At 37.1% G+C, this 19,840-nt stretch overlaps 1 non-coding gene and 1 gene segment (V, D, J or C); one reads left to right on the top strand and one right to left on the bottom strand.

The window, feature by feature from the left end:
- Positions 1-1,281, top strand: part of LOC116904288 — a 72,950-nt gene extending 71,669 nt beyond the window's left edge. The window contains 1 exon segment of the V gene segment in view: positions 908-1,281. Within this exon segment, the coding sequence occupies positions 908-1,281 (374 nt within the window).
- A 7,590-nt stretch (positions 1,282-8,871) lies between these two features.
- Positions 8,872-9,005, bottom strand: LOC116904763. The gene has a single exon (XR_004388437.1). It is a non-coding gene; the product is annotated as a small nucleolar RNA SNORA17 (small nucleolar RNA).
- Between the last annotated feature and the right edge of the window lie 10,835 nt (positions 9,006-19,840).

The following is a 19,840-nucleotide window of genomic DNA, read 5'->3' as shown; positions in this document are numbered from 1 at the left end:
AAATTCAAGAGAGAGTTAAATGATTTGATTGTATTCTTTCAATGAACTAGAGACTATGAACACAGGGACCTTTGAGCTCAGTTCATTCCTGTTGATAACTAGGTATGTGTGTCAAGTATATTCTCCATTCACTGCAATTTAGTTATGTGTATATAGACTAAAGATCAGTAAATTCTACTTTACACAGAAAGACTAAAAAGGTGATCCATATTTAATAAGTGATTTGAACTACATTGACATTCCTTTAAAATCATGCTATTTTCCCCTCAGTAAGCACATTTTGTTTTATTACTTTCTCTTCTTGAGTTTTTTTCCCATTCAAGAAGCCCATATAACTGTTGCTTCTATGTATACTGTTACATAGACCAGAGCATTTGCATATTGCTCCCTAGAGAGGTCTTTGCCACACTGTCCTGAGATAAAATCTCAACTGTTCTCGTCCTTCACTGATCACTCTGCTAAATTCACTTCCTCAAAATGGTGATTCCTGCCCAGTTCCTGTTTCTGCTAATGCTCTGGATCCAGGGTAAGGAGAGTGGAATGTGAAAGAGGACAATAGGAATGGGTGGTGACCTGTGACTGCCTTTGGTTGCTGTTCATTTGTGATGGGACAGGTCACATTCTCCAGGATGGAAATGTGAGGTTTTGTTATATCCTAATTAGAAATTCCACATGGAAGAGTAGCTGTGCTAAGATCAAGATTCTCCCATAGATTTCGATGGAGTGGTGTGGACTCTGATGTTTAGAACCTTTAAATGACTTCTTTTGTGATAAAGCAATTGATATAAAATATTTTTAAATTTCAAAAACTGACAGGATCTCACCTGAATGAAATAGCATAATAGATTTTACAAAGATTATTCAAGAAGCTTGCAAGCGAGTTTACAATATTGTATTATAATTTCAGAAACCGGCGGAGATGTTGTGATGACCCAGACACCAGCGTCCTTGTCGGTTGCCATTGGACAACCAGTCTCCATCTCTTGCAAGTCAAGTCAGAGCCTCGTAGATAGTGATGGAAAGACATATTTGCATTGGTTATTACAGAGTCCTGGTCAATCTCCGAAGCGCCTAATCTATCAGGTGTCTAATCTGGGCTCTGGAGTCCCTGACAGGTTCAGTGGCACTGGATCAGAGAAAGATTTTACACTTAAAATCAGCAGAGTAGAGGCTGAGGATTTGGGAGTTTATTACTGCCTGCAAACTACACATGTTCCTCCCACAGTGATACAGACCCTAACAAAAACTCCCTTGCCAGGGGCAGCCCACCTGCCAATGTGATGCTTGACTGGAGAAGAGAAGAGCACTGTGTGTCTGTGTGAGAGGGAGGGGTGGGGAACTTGAATAACTTCAGCTGAGAGCTCTAGCAAGACTCATCCTGTTGGATGAGTGGTTTGACTAGATCTCAACTGCCACCAATTTCCAGTCCTTCTTTTAATAGCTTTGTTATTTTTTCTGCATCGGGAGATATTCGTGTCATTAATCTAGCTGATTTTTGATGATTTTAACTATTTTTAATTACTTCTTTGAGCTTCATTTTTGTTGCTTTTTTTTAATGAAGTAAGTATGTTTGTTAAATTCACAGTCAGATTTGTAATTGCTTAAATGTCTATAGATATGCTTTTTTCTCTCTATGTAGACTCAGGAGTATTATTTTGAATGTCTTTTAAAACAATTGTGTAGATTTTATTTTTCTAAGGAATAATGAAACCAGAAATTCAGTACATTTGCTTAGGGATTTATTTTTTACTTCCTTTTCAATGTTTCTATGGTGTTCAAATTGATATTATGATTCTGACATAATTGCTGAGGTCTGGCCTCATGAATGGGTTCCATAATGGTTATTAGGAACAAGCAAGGGAAGCGATGAATAAAACTCTAAGACTTTGATGCTTTGCAATTCTAACTGACTAACAATCAGAAAATTTCTTTATTTATACAGATTCAGAAACATTCATGGTTTCTGGAAATACAGATCATATCATTTTTTCCTGGGCATATATTCCTCATATGCCCAGGGTTCCAGGTTAAAACATGATAAAAAATAACTTATTATCATCAGCTCCACATCCCACCTCTTAAAATTCTACAAATCATTTTAGCTCAAGAAAGCAAGCAATTAAGTACGGAAGCAAGCAAGCAAGAAACCAAGCAAGCAAGCATATTCTTTGGCTGTCAGAGCTTGGGGTTTTAAGATTCTTAGAATATAATTAGAATCTGATTCAGTCATGTGAATTGCCCTTGTTTAAGCAGTATATTATAATTCTTTAATGGTGAACCATATTTGCAGATTCGCTTAATCCTGATAATTCAGCCTTAGGAATTGTAGTTGTTATTCATAATCCTAAAAGAATTTGTTCACTAAAATAATCGTTCTGTTTCTGTGTTAATTAACATTAAAACAACCAGGTGTAAGTCTTTCTATCCAAGAATGACAGATCCTAATACTGTATTGTTCTTGCATTCTTTTAGGTCATCCTTGAATCACATATACATGATATTATATTATATTGGTCATTCTAGTTCTTGTTTGCTGAGTTCTTACTAGGGACTTAGTATGTATTGTTTTATTTTCAAGGTTATAATTTTAAGAAATTCCACATATCTTGTAAAGGGACTTACAAACCCCAAATCATTTGGTACTTAATCCAATCTAAGGTAAAGGAAAGTTGAATGTTTCCAGAATTCCTGTCATATTTGCACATATCACTAAAGGAATCGTGGCAAGGATTCAAATCCCAGATGCCCTGCAAAGTAATGATTCACTTGCTCTTTGAGGTTGAGAGGGACAATCATTCTCCCACTATCATGAATATCTTCCTCAGTTTCTGGGGCTATCATGTGAGAATGTAGAAAATTCTTCCCAGTCTCAAAGATCAAAGACAGACTCAGATACAGCTGGTAGATATTAGAAGAAAGAAAGTGCAGTGAAAAAAACAGAGAAATCACCATTAATGTTAATCCTTCCAAGATGCTGTGCAGTACTTCTCCTGGGGATGGTGCTCTGTGTACTGAAGAAGCTGTAGTATGGCTAGGCATTTGGACAAACCCATCCCATAAGTCCAGCTACTGGAAAATTAGTGGGTTCCAGCTTAAGCTCATACTGTCTTGTTTTTCATATTTATGTTTCTAAAAACCCAAATGATTCCTTTGATTCAGTACAAAGATACTGAGACTATAAATATTTTACTTGGACAGATGACGAATAAGACTGGATGGTCAAGACAATGATATAGATGTATCATCTGTGGCATTCAAATATAAGTGTTATGAGGATGCACAAACATTTCTGCATCTTAGGTTGTTCGGCGTCATTGACCCACATGGACATAGTGAGACTGTTGCATGAATCAGGATAATTTCTCCAGTTACTGCTGAGGAAAGAAAATTGAAAATATCATTAGTAAGTCACAGCAGAGCCATGTATGTATTCAGTAGTATTCTATTATGATATTAAAGTCTATCATCGCAAGTCAAATGTTTGTACTAAGGAATTTTGTGAAAAATAGCAAATGGCAGAAAACAGTCAAACAGATCTTAATGGAGCGAACCGTGTACCCATTAAGTCTGAAGGTATGAAAGAACTTCTGTTTTCATATGGAGTTTAAATTCAGGTGATACTGGTTTTTGAGAACAAGGTGGTTTCTATGAACCTACAGCATATTTCCTCTTTTTAAACTGTTGTTCAAAAGATTATAGGTGAGCTGGAGCCCGAACCTCACTGATCCCAGCCCACATCTCCCTGCTCCCAAACTCCATGGGAGAGAGCGCTAACCACCAGAACAGGTGGGCACTTCTGAGACTGCAGAGCGAGAGAGACCACCAATACTGCCCATCCTTGCCCACATCCCTGGCCCAAGAGGAAATTGTATAGGGCCTCTTGGAATTGGAAAATAGGGACACTCAAGCAGCAGGTCCCCAGTGGTCCAGATACCGCACAGATCTGAAGGGATCCAGTCAACAGCTCCCTGCACGCAAACCCTTCATGATAAAGGTCCGGGAAAGAATAGGAATTCAAGGCCCATACCTCAACATAGTAAAAGCCATATACAGTAAACCAGTTGCTAACATTAAACTAAATGGAGAGAAACTTGAAGCAATCCCACTAAAATCAGGGACTAGACAAGGCTGCCCACCCTCTCCCTACTTATTCAATATAGTTCTTGAAGTTCTAGCCAGAGAAATCAGACAACAAAGGAGATCAAAGGGATACAGAGTGGAAAAGAAGAAGTCAAAATATCACTATTTACAGATGATATGATAGTATACTTCAGTGACCCCTAAAGTTCCATCAGAGAACTACTAAGCCTGATAAAAACCTTCAGAAAAAAAAAAAACCTTCAGCAAAGTGGCTGGGTATAAAATTAACTTGGATAAATCAGTAGCTTTCCTCTACACAAAAGAGAAACAAGCCTAGAAGACTTGGGAAGAAGAAAGGAAACGACAGCCTTCATAATAGTCCCTAATAATATAAAATACCTCAGTGTGTCTTTATTCAAGCAAGTGAAAGATCTGTATGATAAGAACTTCAAGCCTCTGAAGAAAGAAATTGAAGACCTCATAAGATGGAAAGATCCCCCTGCTCATGGATTCACAGGATTAATATAGTAAAAATGGCCATTTTACCAAAAGCAATCTACAGATTCAAAGCAATCCCCATCAATATACCAATCCAATTCTTTAGAGAGTTAGACAGAAGAATTTTGAAATTCATCTGGAATAATAAAAAAAAAACAAGATATCTGGAACTATCCTCAACATTACAAGGACTTCCTGGGGAATAACTATCCCTGAACGCAAGCAGTATTACAGAGCAATGGTGATAAAAACTGCATGGTATTGGTACAGAGACAGACAGATACACCAATGGAATAGAATTGAAGACCCAGAAATGAACCCACACACCCATGCTCATTTGATTTTTGATAAAGGAGCCAAAGCCATCCAATATAAAAAAGATAGCATTTATATTAAGTGGTGCTGGTCCAACTCGGGGCCAACATGTAGAAGAATGCAGATTGATCCATGCTTATCACCCTGTACAAAGTTTAAGTCCAAGTGGATCCAAGGATCTCCTATCAAAAACCAGATACCTCAAACTAATAGAATAGAAAGTGGGGAAGAATCTGAACATGGGCACTGGAGAAAATTTCTGAACAAAACACCCAAATTGGCTTTGTCAAAGATCAAGAATTGACAATGGGATCTCAAGCTGCAAAGCTTGTAAGGAAAAGGACACTGTTGTTAGGACAAAACAGAAAACAAAAGATTGCGAAAAGATCTTTACCAATCCTACAACTGATAGAGGGCTTATATCAAAAGTATACAAAGAACTTAAGAAGTTAGACTGCAGGGAGACAAATAACCCTTTTAAAAAATGGGATTCAGAGCTAAACAAAGAATTCACAGCTGAGGAATGCAGAATGGCTGAGAAACACCTAAAGAAATGTTCAACATCTTTAGTCATAAGGGAAATGCAAATCAAAACAACCCTGAGATTTCACCTCACACCAGTGAGAGTGGCTAAGATCAAAAACTCAGGTGACAGCAAATGCTGGCGAGGATGTGGAGAAAGAGGAACACTCCTCCATTGTTGGTGAGGTTGCAGACTTGTACAATCATTCTGGAAATCTGTCTGGAGGTTCCTCAGGAAATTAGACATTGAACTACCTGAGGAAACAGCTATACCTCTCTTGCGCATATACCCAAAAGGTACCCAAACATATAATAAAGACACATGCTCCACTATGTTCATAGCAGCCTTATTTATAAGAGCGTGAAGCTGGAAAGAACCCAGATGCCCTTCAACAGAAGAATAGATACAGAAAATGTGGTACATCTACACAATGGAATATTACTCAGCTATCAAAAACAATGACCTTATTAAATTCATAGGCACATGGATGGAACTGCAAATTATCATCCGGAGTGAGGTAACCCAATCACAGAAAAACACACATAGTATGCACTCATTGATAAGTCGTTATTAGCCCAACAGCTCGTATTACCGTAGGTGCACAGATCAAATGAAACTCAAGAAGGATGACCAAAATGTGAAAGCTATACTTCTTTAAAACGGAAACATGAATTCTTTTTGGGAGGAATAGGGAGGCAAAGTTTAGAACAGAGGCAGAAGGAACACCCATTTTAGAGCCTGCACATGTGGCTCCATACATATACAGCCACCAAACTAGGTAAGATGGATGAAGCAAAGAAGCACAGGCTGACAGGTACCTGATGTAGATCTCTTCTGAGAGACAGAACCAGAATACTGTAAATACATAGGCAAATACCATCATTAAACCATCTAACTGAGAACGAACCGCTTGTGATGGAATCAGAGAAAGGACTGAAAGCTTGAAGCAGCTTGAAACCCCATATGAACAACAATGCTAACCAACCAGACCTTCCAGGGACTAAGCCACTACCCAAAGACTATACATGGACTGACCCTGGACTCCAAACTCATAGATAGCAATGAATAATCTAGAAAGAACACCAGTTGAAGGGGAAGCCCTTGGTCCTTCGAAGACTGGACCCCCAGGGAATGTGTTTGATGGGTGGAGGGCGGTTATTGGGGGAGGATGGGGAGGGGAACACCCATAGAGAAGGGAAGGGGGAGGGGATAGTGGGATGTTGGCCCGGGAACTGGGAAAGGGAATAAAAATTGAAATGTAAATAAGAAATACCCAAGTTATGGCTGGAGAGATGGCTCAGAGGTTAAGAGAACTGTCTGCTCTTCCAGAGGTCCTGAGTTCAATTCCCAGCAACCACATGGTGGCTCACAACCATCTATAATCAGGTCTGGTGCCCTCTTCTGACCTGCAAGCATACATGCAGGCAAAAAGCTGTATGATGTATACATAATAAATAAATAAATGTTTTAAAAAAAAGAAATACCCAAGTTAGTAAAGATGAAAAAAATTAAAAAAGATTAAAAGTATAAAATATTATATTTAATTCATTGAAAATTGTTCTTATAAATTATTATTTTAATATATAGCAGCATCTATTCCAAACTAACAAACACTTGACAAGGGGAACATATCCTAAATTTTTAACCAATCATAATTATTTGAGTGAGTTAAAGATCTAGTTTCTTCTCTGTTGTGTATTCGCTGACTGCAGGATACTCTTTTTTATATCCCCAGTATATCTTTAAAGTATATTATATAAAATAGAGCCTACATGCCATGTATTACGTTAAATCATGTAATAGAAATGCCATTCTCTCTCTATTTCTCTCTCTCTCTGTGTTTCATTCTCTTCCACCCTTTCTGTGTGTGTGTGTGTGTGTCTGTATAATATATATATATATATATATATATATATATATATGTATATATATATAGGGAGAGAGAGAGAGGAGAGACATAGATATAGATATAGATATAGATATAGATATAGATATAGATATAGATACACACACTGAATCTGATTTGGGCATCTTTGGATCCCAGGCTTATGCTAAGTGCTGAGATGAGTAAGCTTTGCAGCTGTGATGACTGCTAAATGGTTCCCAATTATTTACTTATACTCATTGCACAGCTTTAGTGACTTCAATATGTCTGTTACACCTGTGCCAGTATGATTGCATTCAGGATCAGCCTGGACATGAGGCCTCCTGTTCAGTTTTTTGGGTTCATGTTTTTCTGGTTTCCCCATGAAATAAATTTAAATGGCGAATTCATTGTTAGACAGGCATTTGGGAAATGACCTTTTTTCATCATGCATAACTGTGCATATTTGATATGTCTCCACTCCTAGGTGTCAGATGTGACATCCAGATGACTCAGTCTCCATCCTCCATGCCTGCCTCTCTGGAAGAAACTTACTATGACTTGCCAGGCAAGTCATAGCACTAGCAGTAATTTAATATTGTTCCAGTGGTAATCAGGGAAATCTCCTAAGCACTTGATCTATCTTGAAACCAGTTTGGCAGATGGAGTCCCATCAAGGATCAGTGGCAGTGTACCTGGGTCAGATTATTCTCTCACCAACAGCAGCCTGAAGTCTGAAGATATGGAAATCTAATATTCTCTGCAGTATTAGGAGTCTCCTCTCACAGTAATACAAGTCATTACATAAATCCCCATGGAAGCAGAAGTGAAAGGCTCAGATGTCCCCGCTGCTTCTCCTCATGAGCGACCCCGTGAAACTTTCTCAGATGTCATGGGATTTTAGCAAAGGTAACGAAGTGTCATTTATTTGTCTAGGTGAAGCTAAATCTTTCATTTTGTACCCTATATTGCAGTCTCTTCATCTTCAAGAATATAGAGCACCAAATATATTTTCTGCCTTAACAGAGCACACAGTCTTTACCTTTGCAGAGTTGCAACATAAGCTGGGACTCATGAAGAACAGTTGAAGCTTCTCCTGACTTTCCAAGTGCATATTATTAAATAAAAATTGTAGTTAGTAATTGTCTGTATTTAAGGGCAGGGAAAGATAGCCTAGAGAATCTGACATTGGAAAGATTTTTTGGTTTTCTCAGAAATGCTAGGACCCATATGTCAGGGAAAGGGAAGTCTGCCTGAACATCATCTGTGCTGTGTCTGGAAATTCCAGAAGGTGGTACTGATGCTCCCAGCCGTCTGCATCGCTTCACACAGGATTATTCTGGCTCTTATTTTCATAGCTCTGCTTATGTCAAACAAATACCATTAAGTCATACTCATATGACTTCTTATCCCGTGGCATGGAGTGGAATTCCTATTTGCCTATGTGAAATAATAGATAATAAATGGTTTTCTTGAAGATGATTCTAGAAATTGCATTATTGAACAAACGAATTCTGCAGCATAGTTTTTGAACAAAACAAAACACCAACACAGGAGCAGATTTCTATATGTTATTCCCTTATGTGTTTAGAATGCTAGGCTACTAATCGTTCAGATGTTTATAGGTCAGAATACTGATCAGAGACACATCCTCTCTCTTCTCTGAAACATACTGACACATGTGTGGCACAAAAAAACAAACAAACCAAAAACCAAAAAACCAAAAAACAAACAAAAAAACAAAACAAAAACAAACAAACAAACAAAAAAAACAAAAACCTTGCTTTACCTGTAGGTGGCAGAAGTACACAACAATCATAATTAGTGCAATTTTATACAACCAAGAAAAATAAAGTAAGAAGATATAATACCACTTTTATTGGCGTTATATTTTCTTATTTATGCTGTCATTTAATTTTGTACATAAATTCTAGACTGAGTTTACTAACATTTAATACTCTTTCAGGTATATTATTGGCATTACATTGATTTTATTTGAAATTTGAGATGATCTTCTTTTAAAAGCCATTTATGAGACTGGAGAGAATGTCCAGTGGGTAAGAGCATCTGTGGTCTTGATAGGGGTCTGTGATTGATTCTTACCAATTAGGTATCCCACTACTATTTTTATCTTCTTTTGCAGAGAATTCAGTACCATATTCTGTCCTTTGAGGAGCAGTTACATAATGCCCTTACAAAATTGCGAGTAAACATATATAAGTTTTTAAAGTACAATATTCCACATTATGACCACAGGTATGTTCTCTGTTCACTTCTGTGTCCTTTTACGTTCAAGGGATATTTGGCTACCCTCAAAGGATATAGAGAAATTTTCCTCCCTTTAGGATATACATGAAAAGACAAGCAAACAGAAGGAAGCCCTTAAAGAGGTAATACATAAATCCCTTAAAGAAATACAGGAAAATACATTCAAATAGGTGAAGTTATTGAACAAAAAATCCAAGATCTAAATATAGAAATAGAAACAATAATGAAATAAAACATGAAGGAACCATTGAGATGGACAACCTAGTAAAGACATCAGAAGCTACAGATTCAAGCATTTCAAACAGAACTCAGCGGATTGAAAAGAGAATCTGAGACATAGAAAATATGAACACCTCGGTGAAAGAAAATACAAAGTGTAAAAAGCCCCCAACCCAAAACACCTAGGAAATTTGGAGCACAATGAAAAGACCAAATCTAAGAATAATAGGAATAGAAGAAAGTGAAAATTCCTAGAGCAAAGGGCCCTAAACCATCTTCAACAAACTCATAGGAAAAAACTTTCTTAATTAAAAAAGATGGCCATAAACATACAAGATGCCTACAGAACACCACAGGGATTGGACCAGAAAAGAAAATTCTTCCTCAACATAATAACAAAACATGAAATGTACAGAAAGAATATTAAAAGTTGTAATGAAAAAGGCAAAGTTCATGTAAATGCAGACATATGGGTATAGGATCAGGCTCCTCAACAGACTCTAAAAACAAGATGTTGGACAGATTTCTTACAGGCCAAAAAATACCAATGATGCCAGCTCAGATTACTCTACACATCAAAAATATCAGTTACCATAAATGGAGAAACCAAGATATTTCATGATAAAATCAAATGTGAAGAACCTACATCTAAATTAACTTTTCTATTTTGTGCCATGTACTTACTGTCGGAATTGTATTTCTGCAGATGGCTTGTTTTGGGTATTAGGTATTCATATTTTCAGTGTGACACTTATTTTTTCCAGTAGATCTATTTTTAATTTAATTTTATTTTTTATTGGAAAATTTCTTTATGTATATTTAAAATGTTTCCCCCTTTCACGATTTCCTCTCCACAAACCCTCTATCTCATCTCTCTATCCCTGCTTCTATGAGGATGTTTCCCCACACACCCACCTACTCCCTCCTGCTTCCCTGACCTGGCACTCTCCTATACTGTGGCATCAAGCCCTCACAGAACCAAGTGTCTCTCTTCCAATCAATGATCAACAAAGCCATTATCTGCTACATATTCTGCTGGAGCCATGGGGCTCTCCGTGTGTACTCTTTGGTTGGTGGTTTAGTCCCTGGGATCTCTTCTAACGAACACAAATTTCTTTAAAATCATTTCAGTTCTGATTTCTTCCAAATGTGCTAGAGAGTCTGCCTCAATTTCTTCCATTAGAGGGAGGTATAGCTCTTGTTTTTTCACTACAGTGATTGTAATTCAGTCACTATTTCCATAAGGTCTTTCAATTTTCTCTTTTCAAATAGCTATGCACTCACAGATAGTTTCAAAAAGTAATAGACAGGAATTCTACACTGTGCACACAACCTTCTTGGCTTGATATCTTTTAAATAGAATAAATGAGGAACTTGAACAATTTTTATATTACTAGTGTGCTCATTTGCACTTATTTGCTCCCAGTGGATGTTGTGTGTTCATTTTTGGTGTCTCTAAGTATACTGGTCATGTAGCTAGTCTGTGTTTTCAGAGCCATAATTATTCATTTACCAGCACTTCTACCACAGAACTCTTTGGGGTAAGTACCCATTTCCCCATTCATAGAAAGGACTACAGAAAAAGCCTCACACAATGTGTACAATTTGATATTGATCTATTTTACTCTGTAGCCTTGCCAATCAGTGTGCATGAAGAATTAGCTTTTCTTTGCTTACAAGTAGCAGTCCATGGTATTGAAGAACCCACTTCACCATGTTACTAGAAGAGGAACATTTAAGATCTTACATAGTTCTAGCTGATTCTGGAAGAAGTTTTTTGCTTTTATTTATTTATTTGTTTATTTATTTATTTATTTATATAGTTATTTTTACCCTTGAGATTTTATTCCCATCCAAGTCTACCCCTACTATTCCACATCACATACCTCCTCTCCCTCCATCCCTCCACTCCTACTCCTTTCCCTGCAAGGTTGTCCCTATCCCACCTACTTCACCAGACCTCTATATGTCCTGTGACCTCCAGTCTCTTGAGGATTGGGTGCATCATCTATGACTGAACCCAGATCAGGGTATCATCTGCTCTATATGTGGTGGAGGACTCAACTCAGCTGGAGTATGCTGCCAGGTTGGTGTTCCGGTGTCTGAGAGATCTTAGGATTTCAGGTTAATTGAGACTGCTGGTCCTCTTGCAGGGTTGCCCTCTCCTCTCCTTCTACCAGCTTTTCCGTTATTTAACCAGGGGGGTCATCAGCTTCTTTTCATTCGATGAGTGCACATGTCTGCATCTGAGTCAGATGCTTGTTGAGTCTTTTGGAGAGCAGTCCTGAGAGGTGTCTTTTTTGTTAACACCCCATAGCATCACTGAAGGTGTCAGATCTTGGGGCCTCCCCTTGAACTGGATTCCGCTTTTGGCCTATTGCTGGACCTTCTATTCTTCAGACTCTTCTGCACTTCCATTCCTGCATTTCTTTCAGACTGAAACAATTATGGATCAGAGCTTTGACCTGTGGGATAGCAGCAACATCCCTCACTTGATGCCATGTCTTTCTGCTGGAGGTTGGTTCAATAAGTTCCCTTTCCCCACTGTAGGGCATTTCATCTAGGGTCTTCCTATCTCTTGAGTCCTGAGGTCTCTGGTACATTCCAGAGTGACCTCCCAACCTCCTTCCTCCTGCAGAATCCTGTTTCCATTCTGTCTGCTGACCCTCAGGGCTTCAGTCCTCTCCTCCCACCCAATACCAGATGAGGTCTCTCTCTGCCAACCCCATCCTTTTCACTTCTCTGTTCTTTCACTCACCCCTATTATGATTCTTTTTCTTCTTTTCCAAGTGGGACTGAGGTGTTCTCTCTTGAATCTTCAGCTTGTTGACATGTTTGAAGAACTCTTATCAACATTTTTTACTTTTACTTGTTTTGGTGTGAAAAATGAGTTTTCATTTCTCTGCAAAGGGACCCAAGTTCTTCTTTTTTAAAACTTGAATTGTATAATAATTTTCTTTAATGGTGGAACTATTTGCAAAAAGTATTTTTGAGTGTTATCACTTTATGCTCTCATTAAAAATCTCTTATTATCCACCTCTCTTTAATCCTTACAATCAGGGTGCTTATAGTATATTTTAAATTTTGCCATTCCATACATAGCTCTATTTTTTTTTGGTTCTTTTTTTTTCGAGCTGGGGAAACCCAGGGCCTTGCGCCTAGGCAAGCGCCTACCACTGAGCTAAATCCCCAACCCCATACATTTAAAAGATATCTGTTATGATATTTCTTTTCAAATTATATATATATATATATATATATATATATATATATTCCTTTTTGTTTTTTCAGGTTGTTATCCATGCCTGTACTTTTCTGTGTTTGGATTTGAATTTTATATTCTTAATGGTGTAATTTTTATTCATTTTGAATGTTTTCTTTTTACATCGTAAATAAAAGACCCTATGTGAATACATAATTTCTATGCATTGCAATGTAGGTTGCAATCTACCATTATACCCACCAGTTAAATTCTATTGTAGACTCAATTTTTGGGGGTCTAAACAGTTAATATCTCCTCTCGTGTTGTTGCAATTAAGTCAGCAAACCACACAAAATCAATTCACTATTATTTGTATCCTTTCTGGCTCTATTAGCACTTTTTCAGTGACAGGCTATCATTTGATTAAATTCTGGATTTTAAGGATTTTATTTTTGCACAGTAACAAGCAATTTACATTTATTTTAATTATCTCTATATCACTCTCTTGGAACATTTTATTAAATTAATTATAAACTATCAAAATTATTATAAATATATAATTTTATAAAGTTGGGTTTTTTCTTGACACGTTTTTTTTTTTTTTCTTTTGTAATTGTATATTTTTATTTACATTTCAAATGTTATTCCCTTCCTGGTTCTTATCCATAAGCCCCCCTATTTGATTCCCCCCCATTTTTTCTATGAAGGGGTTCCAAATAAACCCAAAACCCCTTTCCTGCTTCCCCTAACCTAATCTGGAGGTCCAGGACTGGGATTCTCCTCCATGGTGTTTCAAACAAGTCCATCCAATGGTACAGATGTAGTTGGAGTGATGGATATGCCAATGAGTAGTCTTTGGGTAGTGGTTTTGTCCCTCGGAGCTCTGGTTGGTTGATATTGTTGTTCTTATGGGATTGCAAACTTTTCAGCTCCTTCAAACCTTACTCTAACTCCTCAATGGGGACCCCATTCTCAGGTCAGTGGTTGGCTGTTAGCATTCACTGTTGTGTTTGTCATGCTCTGGTTGAGACTCTCAGGAGACAGCTATATCAGTCTCCTGTCAGCATGCACTTCTTGGCTTCATCAATATTCTCTGGTTTGATGATTGTATATATACACACACACACACACACACACACACACACACACACACACACACACAGACACACAGACTGGATACAAAGGTGGAACAGGCTCTGAACATTGCTTCATTCTGTGTTCTAAACTTTGCCTTCATATCTATTACTATGAATATTTGTATTTCCCCTTTTAAGAAGGACTGAAACATATGCTTCTTTAGCTTCATTTGTTCTGTGGATTGTATCTTGGGTAATTCGAAGTTTGGGGCTAATAACTACTTATCAATGAGTGCATAGAATGAGTGGGATTTTGTGCTTGGGTTACCTCACTCAGGGTGATATTTTCTCTTTCATTCATTTGACATAGAATTCATGAAGTCATTGTTTTTGTAGCTGAGTAGTACTCAATTATGTAGATATACCACAATTTCTGTACCCATTCCTCTGTTGAAGGACATTTGGGTTCTTTCTAGTTTCTAGCTATTATAAATGAGGCTGCTGTGAACATAGTAGAGCATGTGTCCTTTATGTTGGAGCATCATGTGGGTATATGCCCACGGGAGGTATATCTGGGTCCTCAGTGCAATGTCCAATTTTCTGAGGAACCTCAAGACTGATTTCTGTAGTGTTTGTAGCTTGCAATCCAAACAACAATGTAGGGATGTTCCTCTTTCTCCACATCCTTGCCAGCATCTTTTTCACTTGAATTTTTGATATTATCTGTTCTGACTGGTGTCAGGTGGAATCTCAGGGTTGTTATTATTTGCATTTCTCTGATAACTAAGGATGTTGAACATTTCTTTTGGTACTTCTCAGAAATTTGAAAATCATCTGCTGAGAATTCTTTTTTAGCGGTGTATCCCTGTATTTAATAGGTTTATTTTATTTTCTGGATTCTACCTTCTTAAGTTCTTTGCATATATTGGGTTAAATCCCTCTATTTGATGTAGGGTAGGTAAATGTCTTTTCCCAATCTGTTGGTTGAAGTTTTATCCTAATGACAGTGTCCTTTGCCATATAGAAGCTTTGCAATTTAATGAGGTCCCATTTGTTTATTCTTGATCTTATTGCATAAACCATTGGGGTTTTGTTCAGGAAATTTTCCCCAGTGCCCATGTGTTCCAGCCTTTTCCCTACATTTCCTTCTATTAGTTTGAGTCTATCTGGTTTTATGTGGAAGTCCACTTGCACTTAAGCTTTTTACAGGGCAATAAGAATTGGTCGATGTGCATTCTTCTACATGCTGACCTCCAGTTCAACCACATCATTTGTTGAGAATACTATCTTTTTTTCCACTGGATTGTTTTAACTTCTTTGTCAAAGATCAAGTGACCAAATGTGTGTGGGTTCATCTCTGGATCTTCATTTTATTTCACTGATCTACCTGCCTGTCTCTGTACCAATACCATACAGCTTTTATCACTAATGCTCTGTAATATAGCTTGAGGTCAGAGATGGAGATTCCACCCAGAACTTCTTTTATTTTTGAGCATAGTTTTGGCTATCCTGGGTTTTTTCTTTTTCCAGATAAAGTTGCAAATTGTTATTTCTAACTCTAGAAGAATTGATTTCAAATTTCAATGGAGATTGTATTGAGTCTGTAGATTGATTTTGGTAAAATGAACATTTTTACTATATTAATCAGGCCAATCCATTAGCATGGGAAACCTTTCCATCATCTGAGATTTTTTTCAATTTCTTTTTTCATAGACTTGAACTTCTTGTCATACAGATTTTCACTTGCTTTTTTACAGTCACAATTATCTATTTTATGTTATTTCTGACTATTGTGAAAGGTGTCATTTTCATACTTTCTTTTTCAGTCCATTTATCCTTTGAGTAGAGGAAGGTTACTGATTTATTTGAGTTAATTTTATACCCAGCCACTTTGATGTGGTTGTTTATCAGGCTTAGTGGTTCTCTGGTAGAACTTTTGGGGTCACTTACGTATACTATCATTCTTAATCTTACCACAGCTTTTAATATGAAAGGGTGTTTAATAGTGTCAAATGCCTTTTCAACGTTTAATGAGATGTTCATGTGTATTTTTTTATTTTGAGTTTGTTTACGTAGTGGATTCTATTGATGGTTTTCCATATGTTGAACCATCCCTGCATCCCTGGGATGAAGCCTATTTGAGGATGATGGATGACCATTTTGACGTATTCTTGAACTGGCTTTGCGAGAATTTTATGGAGTATTTTTACTTCGATATTCATAAGGGAAATTGGTGTGAAGTTCTCTTTCTTTGTTGGGTCTTTGTGTGGTTTAGGTGTCAGAATAATTGTGGTTTCATAGAAGGAATTTGGTAGTGTTCTGTCTGTTTCTATTTCATGGAATAGTTTGATAGTATTGGCATGAGGTATTCTATGAAGGGCTGATAGAAGTCTGCACTAAACACATCTGGTCCTCGGCTCTTTTTGGATTGGGGACTTTTAATAAATGCTCCTACTTCTTTAGGAGATGCAGGGCTGTTTATATAGTTTATCTGATCCTGATTTAACTTTGATACTTGGTATCTGTCTTGAAAATTGTCCATTTTCTCCAGATTTTCCAATTTTGTTGAATATAGGCTTTTGTAGTAGCATCTGAGGTTTTTTTTCAATTTCCTCAGATCCTTTTGTTATGTTTCCCATTTAATTTCTGACTTCATTAATTTGCATACCCTTTTTGTGCCCTTTGGTTATTCTAGCTAAAGGTTTATTTATCTTGTTGATTTTCTTAGAGAAAGAGCTCCTGGTTTTGAGGATTCTTTGTATAGTTCTTTTTGCTTCTACTTGTTTGATTTCTTCCCTGAGTTTGCTTATAACATGCACGTTTATTCCTCTTGGATGTATTAGCTTTTTTTTTTTTTGTTTTAGAGCTTTTAGGTGTGCTGTCCAACTGCTAGTGTATGCTTTCTCCAGTTGCATTTTGGAAGCACTCAGAGCTATGAGTTTTCCTCTTAGCACTTCTTTCATTGTGTAACTTCACAATGTGTCATCATTTTCATTAAATTCTAAAAAGTCTTTCAGTTCTTTACTTCTTTCTGAACAAGTGATTGAGTAGAACATTGTTCAACTTCCATATGTATGTGGGTTTCTGTCCTCGTTGTTGTTATTGATGACCAGCCTTAGTCCATGGTTATCTGATAGGATACATGGGATTATTTCAATCTTCTTTTTTATGTTGTGGCCTGCTTTGTGACCAATTAGTTTGTCAGTTTGGACAAGGTACCATAAGATGTTAAGAAGAAGGCATATTCTTTTGTTTTAGGTTGAAATATTCGATAAATTTCAGTTAAATCCTCTTGGTTCATAACCTCTGTTAGTTTCTCTATATCTCTTTTAGTTTCTGCTTCCATTATCTTTCCATTGATGAGAGTGAGGTATTGAAATCTCCCACTATTTTTGTGTGAGGTGCAATGTGTACTTTGAGCTTCAGTGAGGTGTCTTTTTTGAATGTAGGTGCCCTTGCATTTGGAACATAGATATTCAGGATTGAGAGTTTATCTTTGTGGATTTTTCCTTTGATGAATATGAAGTGTCTTTCCTTATCTTTTTTGATAACTTTAGGCAGAAAGTTGATTTTATTCCATTGTAGAATGGCTACCCCTGATTTTTGTGGGACTTTTTCTTGGAAAATTCTTTTTCAGCCTTTTACTGTGTTGTCCTGCCTGTCTTTGTCATTGAGGTATGTTTCCTTTATGAGTAAAAATGCTAGGTCCTCTTTATGTGTTCAGTCTCTGTCTTGTCTTTTTATTGGGGAATTGAGTTCACTGACATTAAGAGATATTTGGGAATAGTGATTGTTGTTTCATGTATATTTGTTGTTAGAGTTGGAATTATGTTTGTGTGTGTCTCTCCTTTTGGGTCTTTGGCAAGTAGATGACTCTCTTGCTTTTTCTAGAGTATAGTTTCCCCCTTGTGTTGGAGTTTTCCATGACTTATCCTGTGTAGGGCTGGGTTTATGGAAAGATAATGTGTAAATTTTGTTTTGTCATGGAATATCTTGCTTTCTCCATCTATGTAAATTGAAAGTTTGACTGGATATACTAGCCTGGGCTGGCATTTGTATTCTCTTAATGTCTGTATGACATATGGCCAGGATCTTCTGCGTTTCATAGTCTCTGATGAGAAGTCTGGCGTAATTCTGATAGGTCTGCCTTTATATGTTAGTTGACATTTTCCTCTTCCTGGTTTTAACATTCTTTCTTTGTTTTGTGCATTTGGTGTTTTAACTATTATGTGACAGGAGGAATTTCTTTTCTGATACAATATACTTGGAGTTCTGTAGGCTTCTTGTATGGTTATGGACATCACTTTCTTTAGGTTATGGTTGTTTTCTTCTATAATTTTGTTGAAGATATTTACTGGCCCTTTAATTTGGGAGTCTTCGTTCTCTTCTATAGCTTTTATCCTTAGGTTTGATCTTCCCCTATGTCCTAGATATCCTGGATGTTTGGGGTTAGGGCCTTTTTAACTTTTATATTTTCATTGACCATTGTCTCAATGCTTTCTGTGGTATCTTCTGCCCCTGATGTTCTGTCATCTATTTCTTGTATTCTGTTGGTGATGCTTTGGTCTACAACTACTGGTTTCTTTCCTAGGTTTTTTTTATCTCCAGGGTTCCCTCCCTTTCTGATATCTTTATTCTTTCTATTACTATTTTTAAATCCTGGATGTTCAATTCCTTAACCTGTTTTTGTTGTGTTCAACTCTAATTTGTTAAGGGCTTTTTTTGTTTCCTCTTTAAGGGCTTCTATTTGTTTACCTGTTCTGTCTTGTATTTCTTTAAGGAAGTTATTTATGTCCCCTATCATGATCATGACATGTGATTTTAAATCCAAATCTTGCTTTGCTGGTGTGTTTGGATATCCAATATTTGCTTTGATGGGAGAAATCTGGTCTGATGATGCCAAGTATCTTGGTTTCTTTAGCTTAGTTTCCTGTGCTTCCCTCTCTCCATCAGGTTGTCTCTGGTGTTATGTTGTTTTGCTATCTCTGACAGTGGCCTGACCCTACTGTATATCTGTGTGTCAGAAGTACTGTACAACTATTTTCTTACAGCTGGACCTGGGTGGAAAAAGCTGTGGGACCATTTCAGCTCAGAGCACAGGCAGAAACTGGAGGGTTCCTTTTCCAGTCTGCTCCTGGGTTTTTGTGTCCTGATGCCTGCAGACAGATTACTCGTAGCAGAAGAGTTGTTCTTACCTCTGCTGTGAGCTGTGTCATGCTCCTGGTGACTGGTTTTAACCCTGTGTCCAGTCAGAACTGGATGGTTTGTCACCCTGATATCACCAAGCTTCTCTTTTACAGATTTTATATGATCTTACAGGTAAGGTAATTTCTGAGATTCCCAGTATGCTTTTGACTTCACTTTCTTTAAATTCAAGAGCTGTAATGATTGTCAGAATCATAATTTGTCTCAATGTATATATTTTTTTATTTGATACAAGGATGAATATTTGGCGGCATAGGAATTAATGTTATAATTTGAATCTATAGTGTTTTCAAGTGCCCAGTGGAAAACTGAATCTTTTGTAGATTATACCATTAGGGAATATTAAGAAGTGGAAGAAAATAAGAAATTCCTTAGATTAAAAAGTAACTGCATATTGTTTCTGAAGAAAAGTTACTTTTTGATTTTACTTTTGTGATTTTCATTTTTGTTTTTGTACTTGTACTTTAGTCTCTCATGGTCATTCTGCATCATTTTCATTCTTTCACACTTTAACAAAGCTATTCTACTTATGTACCCTCTACCACCATGCTCTTGGTCAACTCAGGTCCAGACACAATATTTTGGAGTTA

Source organism: Rattus rattus, chromosome 6 (assembly GCF_011064425.1).
Source record: "Rattus rattus isolate New Zealand chromosome 6, Rrattus_CSIRO_v1, whole genome shotgun sequence".
Classification (NCBI taxonomy): Eukaryota; Metazoa; Chordata; class Mammalia; order Rodentia; family Muridae; genus Rattus; species Rattus rattus.
The sequence above is the reverse complement of the archived record's forward strand: the minus strand, read 5'-3'. Positions and strand labels throughout refer to the sequence as shown.